The 21390-nt window shown below is 44.6% G+C and overlaps 1 protein-coding gene and 2 long non-coding RNA genes across 7 annotated transcripts in view; 1 reads left to right on the top strand and 2 right to left on the bottom strand.

Moving 5' to 3' along the window:
• The window catches only part of C1QTNF7 (C1q and TNF related 7), a 39808-nt gene extending 34936 nt beyond the window's left edge, over positions 1–4872 (bottom strand). For 2 of the 5 annotated variants that reach the window (XM_081207906.1, XM_081207907.1), the window contains exons 1-2: positions 4259–4626; positions 1962–2085 (exon numbers count right to left, since the gene is read on the bottom strand). Coding sequence is in view for 1 of the 5 variants with exons in the window: in XM_081207905.1 (XP_081064031.1) it covers positions 4259–4325 (67 nt within the window). In the remaining 4 variants the exon portion in view is untranslated. The other 3 variants (XM_081207908.1, XM_081207905.1, XM_081207909.1) reach the window with 3 other exon arrangements.
• A 5394-nt stretch (positions 4873–10266) lies between these two features.
• On the bottom strand, positions 10267–15674 carry LOC308594671. Its single transcript, XR_014011546.1, has 4 exons — positions 15454–15674; positions 14683–14727; positions 11398–11451; positions 10267–10480 (listed from the first exon to the last, which is right to left on the bottom strand). It is a non-coding gene; the product is annotated as an uncharacterized lncRNA (long non-coding RNA).
• On the top strand, positions 12588–20668 carry LOC308594652. Its single transcript, XR_014011523.1, has 3 exons — positions 12588–13679; positions 19768–19876; positions 20640–20668. It is a non-coding gene; the product is annotated as an uncharacterized lncRNA (long non-coding RNA).
• The last annotated feature ends 722 nt before the right edge of the window (positions 20669–21390 follow it).

The following is a 21390-nucleotide window of genomic DNA, read 5'->3' as shown; positions in this document are numbered from 1 at the left end:
GTGTCTCCATTGAAGCAATGCCAGCTTCAGCTGCCAGGTGGGTAACCCCCCAAAGCAGGATGTCTAAGCTTGTGCCTCTGATGAGGATGATATTCATTTATATTCCATCTTTTCTCCTGACAGTGACTCAGTTATGAAGACTGCACCTGCCAATGGCTGGTATTGGGATCAAGTAGATATATAATGGCAGACTTGTCTGCTTAACTGAAAACCAGGTCTACTCGTGGGCAGAGACCTCTAAGCACTAGGACATCTAGGGAAACTCCTGCTGCCTGCCTTACATGACCAGGGCCGCCTCAGGTTTAAACATGTGAGTCCCCTGCAGCTGTTACAGGTAATTTAAGTACTGAAGAAATGAACCTATGCTGCCAATTCTCATAGTAGACCAGTATGAAGTAATCAGCACATAAGCGGCACACAAAACACTACCAAGCCATTCTATGTTCTAAATCTTATATTAATAATCCAAAAATTGAGGGAACAAGGTACAAGATCTACTACAGAAGCCACAAACAGAAAACTCATTCAAATTGTGTCCAAAAGGAAGATTCAATCTTTAAAGTCGCTTCTGGCGAAACCAGAGCAGTGCATGGAAACGCCGTTTACCTTCCCACCGGAACGGTACCTATTTATCTACTTGCACTTTGACGTACTTTCAAACTGCTAGGTTGGCAGGAGCAGGGACCGAGCAACGGGAGCTCACCCCGTCGCGGGGATTTGAACCGCCAACCTTCTGATCAGCAAGTCCTCGGGTCAGTGGTTTAACCCACAGCGCCACCTGCGTCCCCCTGCACACAGTAGGCACCTCCAATTCCAAATGCTTCAGTTAGCATGATATGAAGGGACTCTACATGAGTGCATCAGTACATCCATGGATCTTTGCCATGTGGTGACAGTCTCTAGCCCCCACCACAGTTATAGAAGCTATTTCAAAAGGTGGCAAAATGTGATCTAGGAAGGAACAAATTGCTTTGCTTATCGAAAAAACCCAAATAAGGTGTGCACGTCACAGTGACTATAAGCTAAGGACTCACACCTCTGCTCTCATTTATTGTTAGGTACAAAAAGGATGAGGAAAAAACTATAACCAATGCTCTTCAAATGCACAACTTTAAAACATTTAATTTTGAATAGATGCAGGTGCATGCTTTCAAACTGTGCACCCTCTAACCGAAATCCCCCCAAGTTTGAAAAGCCACCCTCGGAACGTCCAGATATACAAAGACAGACTCCTTTCTCCCCCAGGGAATCTACAGTCTAAAGTCACACAGACCAGGGAAAGTTTTATTACAGTGCTTGATTTTACTGAGTGTGTAAACTAGGCGTTGGGCTTAAATTGTCAATTTACCGTATTTTTTGCACCATAACACTCACTTTTTTCCTCCTAGAAAGTAAGGGGAAATGTCTGTGCGTGTTATGGAGCGAATGCCTGCGGGTGGCGGGGGGGGGGATCTGCTGCAGTCGTGAGCAGAGGATCCATGGTTCCCCTTCCTTCCCTCCTCTGTGGTTACAAAGCATGGATCCACATGGATCCTCAGGATTTTTGCATTGGGCTACTCCAAACTCACTGTCAGATCACGTGTCTGTGGCCACAGCATGAACCACTAAAATCATATATCCACTATTTTGTTTAGAATATTTTTTTTCTTGTTTTCCTCCTCTAAAAACTACGTGCGTGTTATGATCTGGTGCGTGTTATAGAGCGAAAAATACGGTATTTATAATGACAATGAAATCTGACCGACTGTTTCCTGCCCTGGTTATTAAGTAAAAGAAAGCTGCAATCTTGTATTGTACAGAACAAAATGGTATAGAATTTACCTGGGAGTAAGCCTTACTGAAAATGATGGGACTTATGTCTGTGTAGACATGTATAGGCTTGAGCTATAAATCTCTCAGTGAGATTTATAGTGGCTTAAAATGTAGCGAGGCTGTTACTGCACACACCTGATGAACATTACCTTATTTGTTTTCCTGCACCTGCAACACTCCCAAATGCCCATTCAATGAAGCTGTCATCTGCACACGTGCAACGGCTGCCTCAGATATACACACCTCAGCTTGATTGCATACCCTCCAACATTTCTCCGATGAAAATAGGGACATATTATTGTTATTATTATTCTCTGCCTATTTGACTGGGTTGCCCCAGCCACTCTGGGTGACTTCCAACATATATAAAAACAATGAAACATGAAATATTAAAAACCTTCCCTATACAGGGCTGTCTTCAGATGTTTTCTAAAGGTTGTGTAGTTATTTCCTTGGCTCGGGATGTCTCAAAACTCCAGACGCAGTGGCGTAGCGTGGGGGGTGCGGGGGTGGGGGCCCGGCCGCACCGGGCACAACATCTGGGGGTTAGGGTTAGGGGGCGCAAATCCATGGGTTAGGGGGCACAAATCCACGGGTTAGGGGTCGCAAATTACTTGCCTTGCCCCGGGTGCTGACAACCCACGCTACACCACTGTCCAGACGTACCCTCCAATGAGAATAGGGACATCCTAAGAAAAGCAGGACATGCTGGAATCAAATCAGAAACCGGGATGTCTTCTGTAAATCTAGGACTGTCCCTGGAAAATAGGGATACCTGGAGGGTTGATAATTGTGACTTACGTTTTCAAGTTGAATGGAAGTTGGTTTGAGGGGAAAGGCTCCAAACAGGAGTATTTCTCAAGGAACTGCTGCAAACATCTGGGTTATGGCCAACTGCATGTGTACTCAGCTTCAAACAGGAGGAGTGGGAGCACACAGGTGCCAAAGTAAATGCTCATGTGTACACAACCTACATCTCACACTTTGTAAGAGGGTGTGAGCAGAGAATGGAAGACTTCCTTTCATTCTGGCATGTTTTCTCCCGCCAAGTGTTAAGCAGCCGCAATCCTTCAAATGTCAAGGAAGCTCAGTAAGTTCTGCTGCTTTAAAATGTTGTGATAGATGTTTCAAATGATGCTTGACTGACCAACCTCTCTCTCTCTCTCTCTCTCTCTCTCTCTCTCTCTCTCTCTCTCTCTCTGTGTGTGTGTGTGTGTGTGTGTCTGAGAGAGAGAAAGAGAACTGTTTTGGGATTGCTCAAACTTTGCTAAAGCATGACTCCAAAGCCTTATCGTTTATTTTGTATTTACAGAGCAGTTAGAAAAACAAGTGCACAAGGAGCCATAGCAACTGAGCTAAAGGGAATGTTTGGAATTATGTTCACATCTTTCATGGGAAAGCAAAACCAGAAACATTCAAGTCAGTTGGTAAAGGAATGAGAGAAGCCAAACCAAATATGTATGCCTTTTTTTAAATAAAAAAAAGGAAAGAGCAAATGAGCAGTTTTAAACCCTGCTGATCTCAATTCTCATTGAAAGCAAATGAACACAAAAGGTGTTTAACTATGGTTGTATTGTGTCCCCTTTAATTATAATTTTTTAAAATTAAAATGTTCTTCATCATTTACACATTCCTCTCCAAAGGGTCATTCTGTTAATATGCATATAAAATATATGAAAGCACCCATTTCCTCCTCTTAATTAATGGAGAAACTTACTTTCCCTACCAAGCCCAAACTCTTATAGCAACATCCAAAAGGTTTTGTGCAATTAAAAAACCAAAAAAACCCTAGCCCCTTCACTGAAATCCAGAAGTTTCAAATGTTAACTTCCTGTGCCTAATATAATTAAAGCTGTAATCTGAAGCATGTTTATAGCACAATCCTAACCATATCTACTCCCAAGTAAGTCCAAGTGAATTCAGTTAGGACTTATTCCCAGATAAGCAGGGCAAGGATTGAAGCCTTAGCCAGTAGTCTCATAGAATCATAGAATTGCAGAGTTGGAAGGGACCCCAATGGTCATCTAGTCCCAACCCCCTGTGATGCAGGAATCTCAGCTAAAGCATCCATGACAGATGACCATCCAGCCTCTGCTTAAATACCTCCAAGGAAGGAGAGTCCACCACCTCCCAAATAGAATCATTGAATACAGTGGGACTTACTTGCAAAAATGCAAATACTTCTGCTATAAACTAAGTTGTTCTGTTTGTACAACAGAGGGCTCTTACAAGCCCTGTTTGCTCTGAAAGGAATGTTTCTATTTTATTGGGATATACAGCTCTGCATTTGACAAGATATACACAACTTCTGCAGCAACTTTACAGCACTGGAATCCAGCTATTATTTTGCACAAACCTGCATTTTGAATCTTAGCCCTCTCCACTTTTGTTCCCTTCATTAATAGTTGTTTGAAAAAGTTTTGCAACAAAGCCACTTTCTTCTTACCTTGCTTCGGAGCCACCGATCTCAGCTTTCCCAGCAAAACTGTATGTTTCCTTTGGAGCTGTAACATACTGGTTAAAATTTACGCAAATATAGCTGTCCCAAATGAGTAAAAGCCCTTCCAAAAACAAGGAGAAGTGTCTTTCTGTCAAATAATAGATTTCTCTGGATTCATTTGGAGCTTGATTCCCAAGTTTTGCAACTGTCTTCTTCAGCTAAATAAACACCCACTCGCTGCCTTGAACCTGAGCCAGCCGCTCTAATTTAAAGCAACTGTCAACTTTACTTTTAAATGCAGGGAAGAGGTCCCTGCACACTGCAAGCGGCTTGCTTCACTGCCTGCTTGAAGTATTACAGCACAGACTGTAATCGTAGACCCACATACCTAGGAGCAAGCCCTATGGCGCTCAAGGACTTCCAGAAGACCTACTTCTGAGTAGACCTGTGTAAGATTCCGCTGGTGCACCATATGTTCTGGATAATGATGTGACATAATATTTGGGAAATGCAATCTTTCAAATTGTCTCCTCCTGTGAAAAGAAAAACCTAAAAGAAGGGAAACTCCTGTTGTTTCTGGCCAAAGCTGAATTGGTGATGGGTTTCGAAACAAGCCTTACAAACCTCCAGGCTCTGAATGAAAACCAAACGAGCGGATCATCCATAAAGGCTGGCAGACCTGAGGTTGGAGACCGGCCAACGTGTTCTTCTTTGGGGCTTTTGCTTTGTTTTGTTTAATGCAGCTGTGTGGTGGTGGGTGATTTAATTCTAGAAAATGGTAGATACAAAGCTGGGGACAAGGGTTAACTCTATGTAAAAAAATAAAGTAAAATAAGATAATAATAATAATTATTCTCCCAGCAACATGTTCCCAGCCTGAATGGCAGCCGCCTCCTAACCCTCAGGGTGATTGTTCATCAGTATAGCCATATTGCAAGTCTATGTTGGTTTTACCAATGTGCATCCACCTGCTCCTGCACATTGTACATGCTGAGCTGTGGCCAGGGTCAGGCTCCAGAAAAACAAGTACCAAGTGGGCAGGTATATTGTCAAGCCTAGAAAGAGGTCCATTTCCAGAACAGCAAAGAAGGTCCAGAAGTCCCACAGGCATGTGGATAGTCAAAACCAGGCAGGACCAGAAATTAGTCAGTATTGCAGCCAGGCAGTTATGGGGTCCGGTAGACAAGGACCAGTCCTTGAGGTCTGCTGACTGGGTGTTCAGGTCAGCCAGCGCTGCAGCTTAGATGGTGCACTTGAAGCAGAGAGGCTTGCAGGAGACTGACTGCTGGGGAGTCCTGCTTAGAGACCATCCACTGGCCGCTATACAAAAAGATTATTGATACAGGTAAGGACCCCGGGACGGTTAAGTGCAGTCAAACTTGACTATGTGGTGCGGTGCTCATTTTGCTTTCAGGCAGAGGGAGCTGGATTTGTCCACAGCTTTCTGGGTCATGTGGCCAGCATAACTAAACCACTTCTGGCACAACAGGACACCGTGATGGAAACCAGAGTGCACGGAAATGCTGTTTACCTTCCTGCCGCAGCAGTAGATACCTATTTATCTACTTGCACTTGATGTGCTTTCACCCCATCGTGGGGATTTGAACTGCTGACCTTCTGATCGGCAAACCCAAGAGGCTCAGTGGTTTAGACCACAGCGTCACCTGTGTCCCACCTGATTGATACAACCAACTTTGCTTTGGTTATTGCTGTGTTTTTATCTGTGCACAAAAGCACACGTGTGCTTTAATGACCAGCAATGTCATTGTGCATAGGCTCACATCAGGATTGTGTTTTAGCAGTGAGCGCAAGTGCATCAGGAAGGTGGTGCACCAAACAGGCGCAGCCCTGCAAGATTGGACGGGTGATGTTGCCATGAGGGAAAGGGTTAAGCGCCCCTCTTCAGTTTCAGTCCCTCCTTCTGTACTTTTTGCTGGGGCCTTATAAAGGAAGAAAGTTCAAGTCTGTACTCCCAGCTGGTTGTAAAACGGTGTTTGAGAGCCACTGTCGACTATTTATAGCCCTACTTTATCACCTGGCTAAGCTCAAGGTAGAGCTTGTCTCAGGAAGGATGGCAGATCGCCTCCCCCTTGCCCCAGATGAAAATGCTCCTGAGCTCAGTCAACTCACTCATAGTAAGCAACCCTACACAGGCAAACCCAGCCCCCTTTGGGTTGAGCAGGGCTTACTCCCAAGTAGCCATGTAGAGCCTGCCATCCTTTGCTGCCTTCCTTACTGGCTAGTTCGTGTTTCTGTTCCCTTTTCTACAACATTACGAGAAGTGAGTGCAACACATGCTCAAAAAACATGTTGTCTTTTAGTTAGTTAGTGATGAGAGTTTGTATTTCACCTTTCTGCCTCAGTTTGACACGCTCAAGGCAGCTCAATGAAATACGCTGAAACTCAGATGACACTCCCTAAAGTACCCTAGGAACTGTAGTTCTCTGAGAATTGTTTCCCAGCATCCTCAAGAAGCTACAGTTCCCAGAATTCTTTGAGGAAAATCATGTGTGTTTCAATGTATGGTGTGGAGCTGTCCAAGGATTTGGTCTTAAACAGAATGCCAAATGGATCTTCCAGGGCAGGATATTCCCAAAGCCTCAGCTCAAGAACTGAGAAGCCCTGTTCCAAGCACCTGCCATTTTGAGCCTCAGATGCCAACACAATATGCAGCAAAGCCTCTCTAGATAACCTCAGAGAATGGGTAGACTCGCATAGCAGAAGTGGCGTAGCGTGGGTTGTCAGGACCCGGGGCAAGGCAAGTAATTTGCGCCCCCTAACCCGTGGATTTGCGCCCCCTAACCCGTGGATTTGCGCACCTTAACCCTAACCCCCAGATGTTGCGCCCGGTGCGGCCGGCCCCCCCTGCACCCCCCACGCTACGCCACTGCATAGCAGGAGGGCTTTCAAGGGAGTGAGCAGGACTTTGAACTGAGTCTGGAAATGGTGTACTGACCAAGTCTGATGCTTCAAACAGTTGGCTCCTGTCAAAGGCGACACAACTTCATATGGCACTATCCTAGATGTTCCCCAAAGGTAGCTTCATGTAGAACACATGTCAGTAATTCAGTGTAATAGATGTAATAAATCTCTTGGAAACATCAGGAAACAGTCTGGGTCCATCAGTCTTTGGCGTGGTCCTCCATTCCTGTTGAGTTAGGATTCGCAGTGATCGTAAGCTCTACCTTCTAGTGATCTACCCACAAGAAAGGAACAAAGGAATCCCCCACCCTCCACCTCGCCTTTATTCAAACGAGCCCCAAACACCAAATCAAGACTGAGCCTTGCCACATAGCTGGGCCCAGATGTTAACAGCTCTTACTGTCCTGGGTTAAGCCTCTAGGGGGCACCACTGAGGCTCCCAGCCTGTGCATTTATGCAAGTGTGTGTGTGTGTGTGTGTGTGTGTGTGTGTGTGTGTTGGGGTGCCTAACTGGGTCTTCAACCTGGGCAAATGAAACCTAGTTTCGCTCCTGGCTTGAGGGACATTAGAACTTTGCTCATGAATGCTTGGCTAACTTAAGCACATAGAATATTGGGCTTTTCCTTTCTGTAATCTAACCTCAAATTCATCCAAGAATGGGCCTTAAAACATTGCTGAAAATCTTGTCATTCCACCACTCAAATATTTTTGCCCCACCCCCTGAAAACTAGTGTATGTGGGGGTCTGTGGGTTCTGAAGTACCTGAAAGACCACAATGCCGAGATTTTGAAGGGGGGGCCTGCCTTGCGTGTTAAGTTGTGGGTGAACATATCAGACGACACAGCGATTTTTCAAACAGCTCTTGTTTATTCACAGGCCAGAACAGAACTGAACTGAAGGGTTCAGCCAGCCTGCTTATATAGAGCTCCACTACAACGCAACTGTAACACTTTCTGTAACTATCCAATCACTGAACGTCACTTTCAATCCCTTATTTGCATATGTGGACCTGAGTGAAAACTATTTACAGTATCCCCCTGCTGGCCCAGGGTGAGAACTTCAGTACATAACATTGTGTTTGGTGAGTTGCAAGCTGTTTGGGCCACAGCAGGGTATTGGTTTGACTGTAATTTCAGTATAAAACCAGCTGGTGTCAAATCCCTTCTTGGCCATGAAGTCATTAAATGCCATTAAAGTCACGTAATGTTGCTAGTAGCCAGGAGTGCCTCTGCCAAGATCCAACTGGTTTGGCTGCTTCCTGGATCCAGATAACTTTGCCACACCAATTCATGTTCTGGTAACTTAGAGACTGGAATATTATGTATCTTACTGGAATTGCCTAATTCCTGCATGAACTGTACTGGCTGCCTGTTCACTATTGGTCCCAATTCAAGATTTGGATACTGACTTATAAAGCTCTAAATGACTTGGGCCCCAAAACTCAAAGGAGTATCTGCCATCCTGTCAATAAAGATCTGCAGAGGGAGCTCTGCTGGCAGTCCTGCCATTGTGTGAAACTTGTGGTGAAGTGACTAATAGCAGGGCCTTATCGGTGGTGATGCCTAGGCTGTGAAATGTCCTACAGGAGGTTCAGCTTGGTTCCTCATTGTTCAAAAAGTCTATGTGTTCGAATGATTTTTATGTTTTCTTGATTTTAATGTCTTATTTTGTGATTTCTGCCCTGTCACCCTGATATTTTCTCCAAATTCGAGACTAGCAGAGGAAGCTAAAAACCCTGAAAAAATCTGATCCAAACCCTGAGATGGGGCAGTAAGTGAAAATGATAATAGTCTACCTTACAAGGCTGTTGGTAATAATTTCTGAAGTAATGCAAGTAGAGCACTTCACAGTTGAAATATATAAATGCACAAGCATATTAAAAGTAAGAATTCTAAACTACACAAAAAAGGGAAATCATGGCTCCTTGCCAGCATTTCCTTTGTAGTTTATAGATGCTTTTCCTGAGTAAGAGGGTAATAAAATAAGCCCAAACAACAGAGGGACATGTGCAGCTGGAGGTGACTGTATCAGAGGCTGCAAACCATCACGATACCCTTAGTAGTTGTTGTCTTTAACGGGCTCATGTGGCAGGCAGCTGTGCCTTGTTGAGGGCTGCTCCTCACTCTCTCTCTTTCCAAGAAGATCCAAGATGCAGGAGGTTCTAATCAGGGCTATGGAAGTAATTTCCACCGCAAGGAGCAGCACTGGGAATCAAGTGAGTGTCTTGATGTACAGCGAGTGTCTGGCAGGGAGAAATGTGACTCTGTGGCATAAAATATGGCTCAGTCTTTGATGTCAGCATCTGCGATTTCCCTTGTGCTCTACAAACTGAATACATCTGCATTCGGAAACTCATAACTGCCCTGTCTTCCTTGCATTACGGCTGACTCTGTGGATTGGTACATCCTGGCATAATTCCTATGTGTAAAGTGTGGCAAATGTACGTTGCCGTAAGTAGCTCACGGGAGCCCAGCAGTAACTGGAAGTTACATTTGCTAAACTGAGAATTAAACAGGAAACAGGAAGTAAAACTGCAATGAAGGGTAAGATTTAAAGTAGATCACAGTAAGAAAGCAATTCCATAAATGCCACGGCGTGTAGCCCGCACAAAGTGCACATGTTTCACATATATAATCATCAGCATGTATGTTGAGTGCTGTTTTCTACACAGAAGTGTTTAAATGTATGAATTAGTTCATGTTTGATGTGGGGTCAAGGCAAACCACCCTTTTCCCTGACAGAGACTCCAGGTGGCTTACAGATAAAAGCAAGAACCACTAAACAAATTTTGTATTTCTGTGCTGTGTTGTGAATTGCCTTGTAATCTTCGGATGGAGGGCAGCAGTGGCGTAGCGTGGTGGGTGCAAGGGGGGCCGGCCACACCGGGCGCAACATCTGGGGGTTAGGGTTAGGGGGCGCAAATCCACGGGTTAGGGGGCACAAATTACTTGCCTTGCCCCGGGTGCTGACAACCCACGCTACACCACTGGAGGGCAGCATATAAATTTAATATGCAACAGCAACAACACACACATTCTAAGAAAACCATAACAATAAATAACCAGCTGCACAAATATAATATGGAGTACACCTGGGTTGCCAGCAGTACATGCAAAAAAAAGGATATAGGTGTCTTAGTAGACCGGAGCTTAACATGAGTCAACTGTGGGATTCAGCAATAAAAAATGCTAAAGCTCTTCAGGGCTGCATCAACAGACGTCTAGAGTCCAGAACGTGTGCAGAGGAAGGCAACCAAGATGATAAAAGGTCTGGAAACCAAGCCTTACGTGGAACGGTTGAAGGAGCCTGGAAAAGAGGAGATTGAGAGGAGACATGATGAGCCATCTTCAAATATCTAAAGGGCTGCCATATAGAAGATGGGGGTAAGCTTGTTTTCTCTTGCTCTGGAAGGTAGAATCTGAACCAAGTTATGAGAAAAGAGATTTCGAGTAAACATCAGGATGATGACAGTAAGAGCTGTTAGACAGTGGATCAGACTCTCGTGGCGGGCTCTCCTTCCTTGGAGGTTCTTAAGAAGAGGTTGGCTGGCCACCTGTCATGGATGCTTCAGCTGAGATTTCTGCATCGCAGGGGGTTGGACTAGATGACCCTCAGGGTCTCTCTTCCAACTCTACAATTTTATGATTCTATGATTCCCGTTGACGTAGTGGTGGCGGTGGAGGGAGGGGATATCCATGTCCACCAGACCTTTGTTGATAGCAGGAGGGCAGGGGGCAACTGCTGTCTACCCCAAAATGGCTTATTGCTAGTGTATACTAACCACGGGGACACTCCTGGAAGCCCATCCCTCTAATGTACTAGCACAAGCCACAGCTGGCTGGAGAACAAGGCAGAACTGATGTCTGCTTCCCAGCTCACCTTCCACTCCCAGGTCTCCAGACTTGCTGGGCACAGCAGCCATGGCTGCCCATTGTCAAACTCACATGGACCTGGGACATCTCACACTAAGCGGCAGTGGAGGAAATGGCTCACAGACCATTCTGCGTAGGAGGGAGCGGATACTTCCCAGGAAGTTCTAGATCAAATGGCAGGGACTTGGTGCATGTTCAGTTCCATTGTGCAGGATCTGCACCAATCACTCCCCGCCCCCCACCCCCCCCACTATGTTTTCTGGCTTTCCATTTGTCAATGGATTCAGATTTTTTTAAAAAAATTAACTTTCCAGAGGTTACAATAGTCTTAAGACTAAAAAGATGAGCTACCTGTAGACTTAAGCAACGGCTTGAAACGTTAAGAAATTCCTGCAATGAAATAATCTGTAATAAAGCATGCCAGCAACACGCATGTTACCCATGATGATCAGACGTGTGCACATTTCATGAATAATTGACAGGCTGCTTCAAAGTACTCCTTCTGATTGCTTTCTGTATACGACTGCCCTCTAGTGGTACTTTTTAAAAAGACACAATATTTCCGAACGATTTCCATGTTGTTGCTGCATAACAACAAAGAACCTCTTAGCACCAGCTTGTTATGGCATAAACCTTTGTGGACCACAGTGCCTTTCTTCAGTTGCATGGAGTGTAATCTTCAGGCGGCTAAGAAAAAATATAATACATAATATAGTATTGTAGATTTGGGGGTGGGGGTGGGGAACAACGACGACAAAGGGTGAGCGCAGAAAAATACTGATGTGGGGTATTTTTTACTCTCAAACTGCGTGTTAATCACTCCTGCTTTAGAGGCAGGCAAGAAGAATACTTTGTAAGACTCGTTCCAGGGGGGGAAAAAAGACTGGAGCGATCTGATCATGGGGAATGAGCAACACTGGTTTCTGGAATAGTACATGCAATAGGAAGAAGACTGCTCTTGGTGATTCCTTGCTTAGCCAAAAATGCCAGTCTTTCATGGAATGCCCTTCCCTGTAGAAAACTAGTGGAAACTAGCTTATATGAGCAGACCCTCCCAATTTCCCTGTTTTCCAGGGACAGTCCCAGATTTACAGAAGCCATCCCAGTTTCTGATTTGATCCTGGAATGTCCCACTTTTCCTTAGGACGTCCTCATTTTCAGTGGAGAAATGATGGAGGGTATGCTTCATTGACTATGCAAAAGCCTTTGACTGTGTCGACCACAGCAAACTATGGCAAGTTCTTAAAGAAATGGGAGTGCCTGATCACCTCATCTGTCTCCTGAGAAATCTCTATGTGGGACAAGAAGCTACAGTTAGAACTGGATATGGAACAACTGATTGGTTCAAAATTGGGAAAGGAGTACGGCAAGGCTGTATATTGTCTCCCTGCTTATTTAACTTATATGCAGAATTCATCATGCGAAAGGCTGGACTGGATGAATCCCAAGCCAGAATTAAGATTACCAGAAGAAATATCAATAACCTCAGATATGCAGATGACACAACCCTGATGACAGAAAGTGAGGAGGAATTAAAGAACCTTTTATTGAGGGTGAAAGAGGAGAGCGCAAAATATGGTCTGAAGCTCAACATCAAAAAAACGAAGATCATGGCCACTGGTCCCATCACCTCCTGGCAAATAGAAGGGGAAGAAATGGAGGCAGTGAGAGATTTTACTTTCTTGGGCTCCATGATCACTGCAGATGGTGACAGCAGCCACAAAATTAAAAGACACCTGCTTCTTGGGAGAAAAGCAATGACAAACCTAAACAGCATCTTAAAAAGTAGAGACATCACCTTGCCAACAAAGGTCCGTATAGTAAAAGCTATGGTTTTCCCAGTAGTGATGTATGGAAGTGAGAGCTGGACCATAAAGAAGGCTGATCGCCGAAGAATTGATGCTTTTGAATTATGGTGCTGGAGGAGACTCTTGAGAGTCCCATGGACTGCAAGAAGATCAAACCTCTCCATTCTGAAGGAAATCAGCCCTGAGTGCTCACTGGAAGGACAGATCCTGAAGCTGAGGCTCCAATACTTTGGCCACCTCATGAGAAGAGAAGACTCCCTGGAAAAGACCCTGATGTTGGGAAAGATGGAGGGCACAAGGAGAAGGGGACGACAGAGGACGAGATGGTTGGATAGTGTTCTCGAAGCTACAAACATGAGTTTGACCAAACTGTGGGAGGCAGTGGAAGACAGGAGTGCCTGGCGTGCTCTGGTCCATGGGGTCACGAAAAGTCGGATATGACAAAACAACTAAACAACAACAACATGACTGCGTGGTGAAGCTGCGTAAACGAGAAAGGGTAGGGTTGCTATATTTTGAAGAGCAAAAAAGAGATAACATTTGCCGACTTATACTTTTAACTATGGATTGCTATGATGACTCTACCCATGAAAAAGAGGACGTGTCCTGGAAAAAGAGGACATATGGCAACCTTAGCAAAGAGATAGTAATGCTTGGGTTTTATTCTCATTACATAGCTGGCAATACAGTAGTTTCTAGGGTTACTCTTCTCTGGAGGCTGAGATGCAGGAGGCAGAACTTAGAAGCCAAGCAGTGGTGCTTAGTAAATGAAGGCACACAGTCTGGTAGGATTGGGGTGGCGTCTAACAGCACATCATGGTAAAGGTAATGAATTTGTTTTAATTTATTTTTTCTCATGGCACGATTCCTCCCCCAGTAAATAGATCTTATTTTTTCCAGCGTTACTTCACTGGAGATGAAAGTTCTTTTCTTAAAAAAAGAAAAAATTAAACATTGCAGCTGGTAAATGGCTTTTGCTGTTGCTATGGGATTAGGACCATTTCATGCTGAGACTGAAGAGATGTTTTGTGAAAGGGACATTTCCCCCTGGAGGTGGCATGCTTAAAAATGCTGACTAAGGGTTGCACAAGGCAGGCTGTCAAACATCAAAGGGAAGCGATCTTCAGAATATGGTTGCAAATATAAAAGCGGGTGTTTTGGGGGAGGAGGCCGCTCAGAGGAGGAGGCTCAGAGAAAGAGAGATTTGGCAAAGTTTTTATTTTTTAAAAAACCCTCAAACTATAATATAGGAACACAGAAGTTCTCATATAGCTTGTTTATTTTTAATATATTTTTATTAAAGATTTCTTAGTTTACAAAGGTATGTGCAATGTCTCTTTTCCCCAGTTGCATTTTCTACAGATCAGTTTCATCTGTTGTGAGACATTAGTGTTACATTAGGAAGAAAAGAGGGAAAGAGGTAGAGAGGGGAATGGTGAGTGGGGTGGGGTCGAGTGGCAATGCTTCAATTCTACTTATTGTATGTGTGGGGTTTTGTGTCAGCGTCACTTGTGTGGGTTCTCTTTACTCTTTGCTTGTGTTCCTTTGGTGGTGAGAGAGGTTGGGGTTGGCCTAGGGTGTGGTTGGTTGTCTTTGATTGGCTGTGGTGAACTTTGTTTTCATGTGTGAGTGGGGTGTGTGTGTGTGTGTGTGTGTGTGTGTGTGTGTGTGTGTGTGTAGCAGGTTAGCCAGATTGATTTAAATGCTGTTGGTGGGTTCTTGTTGTTGTCTTGTTGAGCAAGTACTAGACGTCACCCCAGAACTGGCCCTACTGAACATCTTCCAAGATAATAATGTCCATTCAAACTATAAAAAGCTCATAACCCACCTGCTCTCAGCAGCCAGAAGCATCATAGCCAGACACTGGAGAGACCTGTCAGGAGTAAGCATGGACCAATGGTATCAAATAGTATGGGAAACAGCCTTATTAGGAAAAACTAACCAGTAAACTGAAACTGACATGGGGACAAATAGAAGAAGACGCCTTTATCACATACACAGCCCAACAGAAGTTCTCATATAGTTAAGACCCATAGCAACAGCAGGGCTCCATCATTGTAAGTCTTAATAAAACATGTCTCTCCTGTATCGGTCTCTACAGCCACAGCAGGCGCTGTAACTCTCCAATGGTTTGACTTCACCCTTTTACTCTTTCATTGCCTCCCAAGGCAGAAGGATGCCAACATAATAAATGGCACCTTTTGAACAAATGACTTGGAACTTGGCAGGTGGTCTGTGAAAGTGCCAGATTTCAAACTGCTCTGGTAAAAATGGCCCAAGATACAGCTAGGTAAAAAGCGCTGGAAACTGGCACTTTGACCCCTTTCCCCAAAGAAAGTATATCATATACTTCTTTCAATTTTGATGAAAATAGTAGTAGTAAATGTGCTTTGTTCAGGTATGTTGTGAAGCACAAGCTGTCTTTGGTTTGGGGAAGCTCTGATCACCAACTAAAATTTTATTAAGGGTTTTCCACCCCATTAAAGTCTGTGGAAGGTTTTCCAGCAAAATAATGCTTATCTGAAAGCAAAAGTTAAGCATATTTTTTTTTTTTGCCATGATTGTAGTATCTGCAAAGGGTGGGTGCTCTATACAATACCTATTATGAAATTTCACAGGGGGATTCCTCTAGTTTCCAAAAGCCATATAGGAACAGGACATTGTGTGGGGCACCTTTGCTGGTCGCTGGCAGCAGCATCCCCTCCATCTAGATTAGGACCTGAAAGACCAAGGAAAACTGTTTCAGAGCTTGGAGGATAAGTTGTAAGCAACCACAATATCATAGCTGACCTTCCCATTTCCCTGTTTTGTGGCAATATGAGATAGACTGGCAGGGTGGTGTTGTTTAAAATCATTAAATTGATTACTTGAGCCACAAGAAGACTTAATTTTAAAACTTCTTCTAGAATCCTGAAAAGATTCCTAAATGGGAAAGAGAGAAATCCAAAGTCAAAACAAAGCCTAATGGCTTAAAACAGCGTTGTCTGATAATTGAACTTAAGCTTGGAAAAATGAGAAACTGAAAGTGAGAGATTCATCCACTCCTAATTGCATCATCAAATGATGTTTTGGGACACTAATATAGCTTATGAGAGGGCAGAGGTAAATGCATGTCTCCCAACAAAAATATGCAGGATGGAGAGATCTGTGATCTGCATCTGAACTATATGTGTGGAGACCCTGTTACATGGACAAACTGCTCTTAGGGCTTTGGGGGCTTTGGCTGGAGTTTGTCTGCCTCTCTGTTCACAATTCCTGGGTTCTCTCACTGGTTCCTAAAAACTCTAAATGACTTGCCATAGTTCCAACATGCACAAGAGACAACCTCATTACTTGTTTCCTATTATAATCTCTGAGACTCTCAGAAGATGCTCTCCAAATGACAGCACCATAATGGAAGGTTCAGACACAGCTATGGAACTTCCTCCCATGGCAGATTCGCCCAAATCCAAGAGTATGTTTTACAAGTAGTGTAAGAAGTTAAGAAGTAGTGTAATTGGGACGCGGGTGGCGCTGTGGGTTAAACCATAGAGTCTAGGGCTTGCCGATCAGAAGGTCGGCGGTTTGAATCCCCGGGATGGGGTGAGCTCCCGTTGCTCGGTCCCTGCTCCTGCCAACCTAGCAGTTCGAAAGCACGTCAAAGTGCAAGTAGATAAATAGGTACCACTCTGGCGGGAAGGTAAATGGTGTTTCTGTGCACTGCTCTGGTTCGCCAGAAGTGGCTTAGCCATGCTGGCTGTACGCCGGCTCCCTTGGCCAATAAAGAGAGATGAGCGCCGCAACCCCAGAGTCATCCACGACTGGACCTAATGGTCAGGGGTCCCTTTACCTTTACCTTTAAGACCCGCCTGTTTGAGTTGGTCTTTGGAGATTATAATTAAATTGGGGAAAGCTGGTGAAATTTCAGTGAGTTTGGTTCAAAATGATTCTTCCCTGCTTGGAAGAGGTCTTGCTTGTCACACCTTTCTGAATCCTTCAGGATGTAATGAGCTATGAATGTAAACTAAAAAAACCCCTTTCCACTGATTTTCAGTTTTAGGCAAATTCTAACTGCAGTGGATTTTGGGAAATAGAGTGATGGGGCTAGATTTATCTTTAGTCTGACCCAGAAATGCAGTTTTTTGCCGATCTGCCAAGTGCTGCTCCTGAGTAGCTGCTGCTTTTTCATATCTCTTATGTATTCATATTCACCTTCCTATATATCATGGTGGGGAGTCTGTGATCCTTCAGACAAACATGCATATCCCAACATCACCCCAACCATCGGCCTTCAGTTCTGCTTCTAGTTCCTATGAATGCCAATCTGAGCTTCTTTGCTCTTTTAATTCTATTGAGACCAGGAGAAGGTGGGAAAGCTTGCTCTTGTTCTAATGTAGATACAGGAATGTTCTCAAAATAGAAAGAGCAAGCAGCGCATCACAGAGAAGAAGAGAGCCACGGAGCAAATCCTTATTGCAATATACGCCTGCTAACTGGTGAGTTATTTCATGGGTTACTTCTTTTAACTTCCACCAGATGGTGCCAGACCTGTTTTCATAAAAGCGATATCTCCCTGGAGCCAGGTTCTTTCAGGACAAGGGTCGGGTGTTCTTCTTTTGATTTAAACTTCCTTGCTGTAGTTCTGCTTAATGCTTCCCCTTCTTCCCATTTGTTCTTTGGCGTTCCTGACCTGCTCCATCAATCTCATGTCTCCAGGAGCTGCTGAAGCTCCCTAAAATAAGATATAGCTCATTCTTAAGACACAGCTGCGAGAGCTTAATTATTATATGTTAATAAATCATACAAATTGGGAAGACTGTGGGACATGGGCCAGATAAGAGATTTTGGTGAATTATGTTGCTGAATAATTTTGGTGAATTTGTTTTCAGACGGGAGAGTTTCTTCACTCTCACTTCAGGCAAAGATGGAGCTTTGCCCCCCCCCCCCCAAGACCTCTCCAAGGTCTCAGCAGAGGCATTTCTCCTCAGGATTCTTGTAACTGATGAATTGGACCGAGGAGCACCAGGGATTAGCATTATTGGGTACTTGCTGAGGCTCAACCATCCCTGCCAAGGTGCCCCTGTTGTCCCTATAGCGGCAGGGGGGGGGTAGGCAACCACTTTTGTCAAGCAGGCTGAACCCAGAAGGGGCCGCTTCTCTGGGTCACCTTGGACAGGTGGGCAGGCCTCTCAGTCATCTGATGTCATGTAAATAAGTACATTTTTATTTATACCCCGCCCTGCCCGGCCAAGACTGGGCTCAGGGCGGCTAACATCAAATATCAAATACATTAAAACACAATCAAACAATTGATTAAAATATGGCTTAAAAATTAGAATCAGGATAAAATTAAATGACTGCCCGTGAATTACAACCATGGGGTTAGAGACCGCAAGTATTCACCAGGGCCAGCTATCCATGTTGGTCCCATGTGAGCCGATAAAAGGGCCAAAGAGGTAACTTACAGGGTCCCATAGAGGGGGGTCAAACTGGGCCTGGACCAAAGGCCAGGCGGAACAGCTCCGTCTTGCAGTCCCTGCAGAAGGATGTCAAGTCCTGCAGGGCCCTGGTCTCCTGCGATAGAGTGTTCCACCAGGCTGGGGCCAAAGCCAAAAAGGCCTTGGCCCTGTCTGAGTCCAGTTTAACCTCCTTGAGGCCCGGGACCTCCAAGATATTATTATTTGTGGACCCAGGACTGCAAACCAAAGGAGTGGGGCTTCAAGTTGGGGCTGAATTTAAACAGCACGTAAAAACAAGCCCTTTTGCAAAGGAAAAAACTGAAGCATCTTTTAAGCCCTGCTCTCCTGATGGTTCCTTGGCGGCAGGACTTACCTTTGGCACTGCTCAAATTCAACACCAAAAGGAGCACTTGGCTGCTTTCAGCAGAGCTCACCTCCACCCAGGAGCTCCAGGTGAGAGCTCTCGAGTGGACCGGTTCCAACGGGGCTCGCCTTCTGTGCCAAATTTAAGCAGTGCTGAATGCAAGCCCTGGAGGGGCTTTACTAAACCCACATCTGATGTCAGGGCAGTGACAGGTGGGTGTGGCCAGCAGAGAATGAGCGCAAGGGCCAATCTGGCTTGCCTGGCAGACCTAATTTGGCCCATGGGAGCTTCTCCACCTCGACTTAGAGTTTCCTGGTCCTGCTGTCCCTCCTTCTTGCTGTTGCTGCCTGTCCAAGAATGCAAGCGATGCTCTCTCGCGCTCTAGTCCATTGTGCGCATTCAGCCCCAAGGATGAAGATGAGTGAGCAACAGTGACTGTGGGGAGGAGGAGAAGGGCGTCACCAATACAAGAGACCATTGGCTCCAGCGCAGCTCCAAACACATGCAAGCTGCAGTAAATCCAAACAGGGGGATAAGCCCCCAAAGGTGCATTTGAAATACAAATGGGGGCCATCATTTACTGAAGTTAATTACATGTGTCTGAAAGACGCATTGCAACATGTCACATGCTAGGATTTGGGGCGTTTGGCCTCCTGGACTTTATTTTCACACTGTTATTGGATCTAAGAATAAGTTTCTTGAATGCCAGTATGATACTGTTACCCTTTGTCTTTATTTAGATGCCATCTACGTTGTTTCTATACCTATTGCGATGCCTCGCCACCAGCTTATTTCCCCCCTCACAATTTTCCAAGCAGCTAGATATGACAACTGAACATCTCCATCAGCTGGGAAGTCTGAGCAATAAACTCTATTGGATGAAGAGTCTTTCCCCCCCCCCCTCCATAGATGGGCAAGAGATGAAAGTCTCAAATGCTTTCAGTGGAAATTTGATTTGTTTTCAATAAAGAAGACAGAGGATGATGACTGCAAGCAGATATTTAAGCCTGGGTGGCTTGTAATGGGATTTGCCCAAATTCCTCCAAAGCCCAAATCTTTTATAAAGGACGAATCATGGGGTGAAAACTCCTTTGCTCTTTCATTTTCATAGATGAGAACTACTGTCTGGAAGCCTGAGGTCACCATCTTTTGCAGCTACAGTTCCTCAAGCAGGAAAGGAATACTGCAAGCTGAGCCTCTTCCTGGCTCATATTGCCGAGGTGAACCACTTACTTGCCATGAATAATGCATGCATCCTTGCCAGGGTTTTTTAATTATTATTATGAAGAGAATTAAATTCAGCCTGGTGCTATTTTATTCCCATTCCCATCTGTGGTGATTGCCAATCATTTCAGCAGATTAACTTTGCAGAAGTTAAGAGCAGGCTGATCTCAGTAAGTTTGGCTTCCCAGTCCCTGCACACTCTTTGTTCTTGGGTGTAAATAAGCTGATGATGAAATGCACAAATGCAGGCTGACATCAGATGCAGAAGGGTGCCTTTGCTATTGATGGACAGATTTTTGTCTGTTTTGGTTTCTGTCTGTTTCTCCTTTTTCCATGTTTAAACTCAGTTTGCTTCATTTCCACAGTCTGGCAGCAGAGGAAGAAATGTTAAAGCCCCCATGAAAATCTTATTTTTCTAAACATTGCTTCTAATATGCACAATTCTAATGTGCATATGTTTGCAATTTTCCACAACATACTGCATTTTGTACATTATTTACACCGATGTACACATTTTGGAGAACTGCGTTGTAAAATTCAGAGAAGTGCATATGTTGAAAGATGGCTGTTTTGGCTTGTGTATTGGTTTTGGAAGTGCAGATTTCTGCTCAGATTTTGCATTTCCAAATCATCCGACTGTATTTGTGGAAACTGTATTTCACAATTCATTATTCTTTTCACTTATAATCTGCACGTGGACTTTGATGCAGTTTTACGCTGTAGGCTTATCCACACTAACCTTTCCTCTGCTCTTTCCAGGCACAGTCTGTGCTTCAGAGCTACGTATCCAAGCTTTCTTCTTCTTCTTCTTCTTCTTCTTCTTCTTCTTCTTCTTCTTCTTCTTCTTCTTCTTCTTCTTCTTCTTCTTCTTCCCTGGAACTTTCCCCATGAAAACTTGCTCTTTATTGCTGAATCAGAACAAACAGCAATCTGTGGGAAATCCAAATTGCTGATTGTTGTGCTTTGCCTTTAAAGCGTGGTTTTTCACAGGGAAATCTACACGGTGAAAAAGAAAAAAAAGAGCGCTCACACTCAGAGATTTAAAGTGTAGGGCCAAAGATAAGTGTGGATGAGGCCTGTGAGTTTCTGCCTTCCTCCTTCTCACCTGCATTTTAAACAATTGTCTACAGTAGGATACAGAGGCATAACATGAGAAGTGAAGAGGGGCCATGGACCTGGGTTCACAATTTTTGAATGGGCACCAGCTAGGTGACCCCATGTAGGTGACCCCAGTGTGGCCTGGTTCAGTGCTCCTCTCTACAGTGGTACCTCAGGTTACAGACGCTTCAGGTTAGAGACGCTTCAGGTTATACACTCCGCTAACCCAGAAATAGTATCTCTGAGAACAGAAATCGTGCGGTGGCGGCAGCGGGAGGCTCCATTAGCTAAAGTGGTACCTCAGGTTAAGAACAGATTCAGGTTAAGAACGGACCTCCAGAACGAATTAAGTTCTTAACCCAAGGTACCACTGTACTTGCCAAGGACTGCATTGGCTGGCTGGGCTCCCCCC

Source organism: Podarcis bocagei (assembly GCF_964188305.1).
Source record: "Podarcis bocagei genome assembly, chromosome: 9".
NCBI lineage: Eukaryota > Metazoa > Chordata > Lepidosauria > Squamata > Lacertidae > Podarcis > Podarcis bocagei.
The sequence above is the reverse complement of the archived record's forward strand: the minus strand, read 5'-3'. Positions and strand labels throughout refer to the sequence as shown.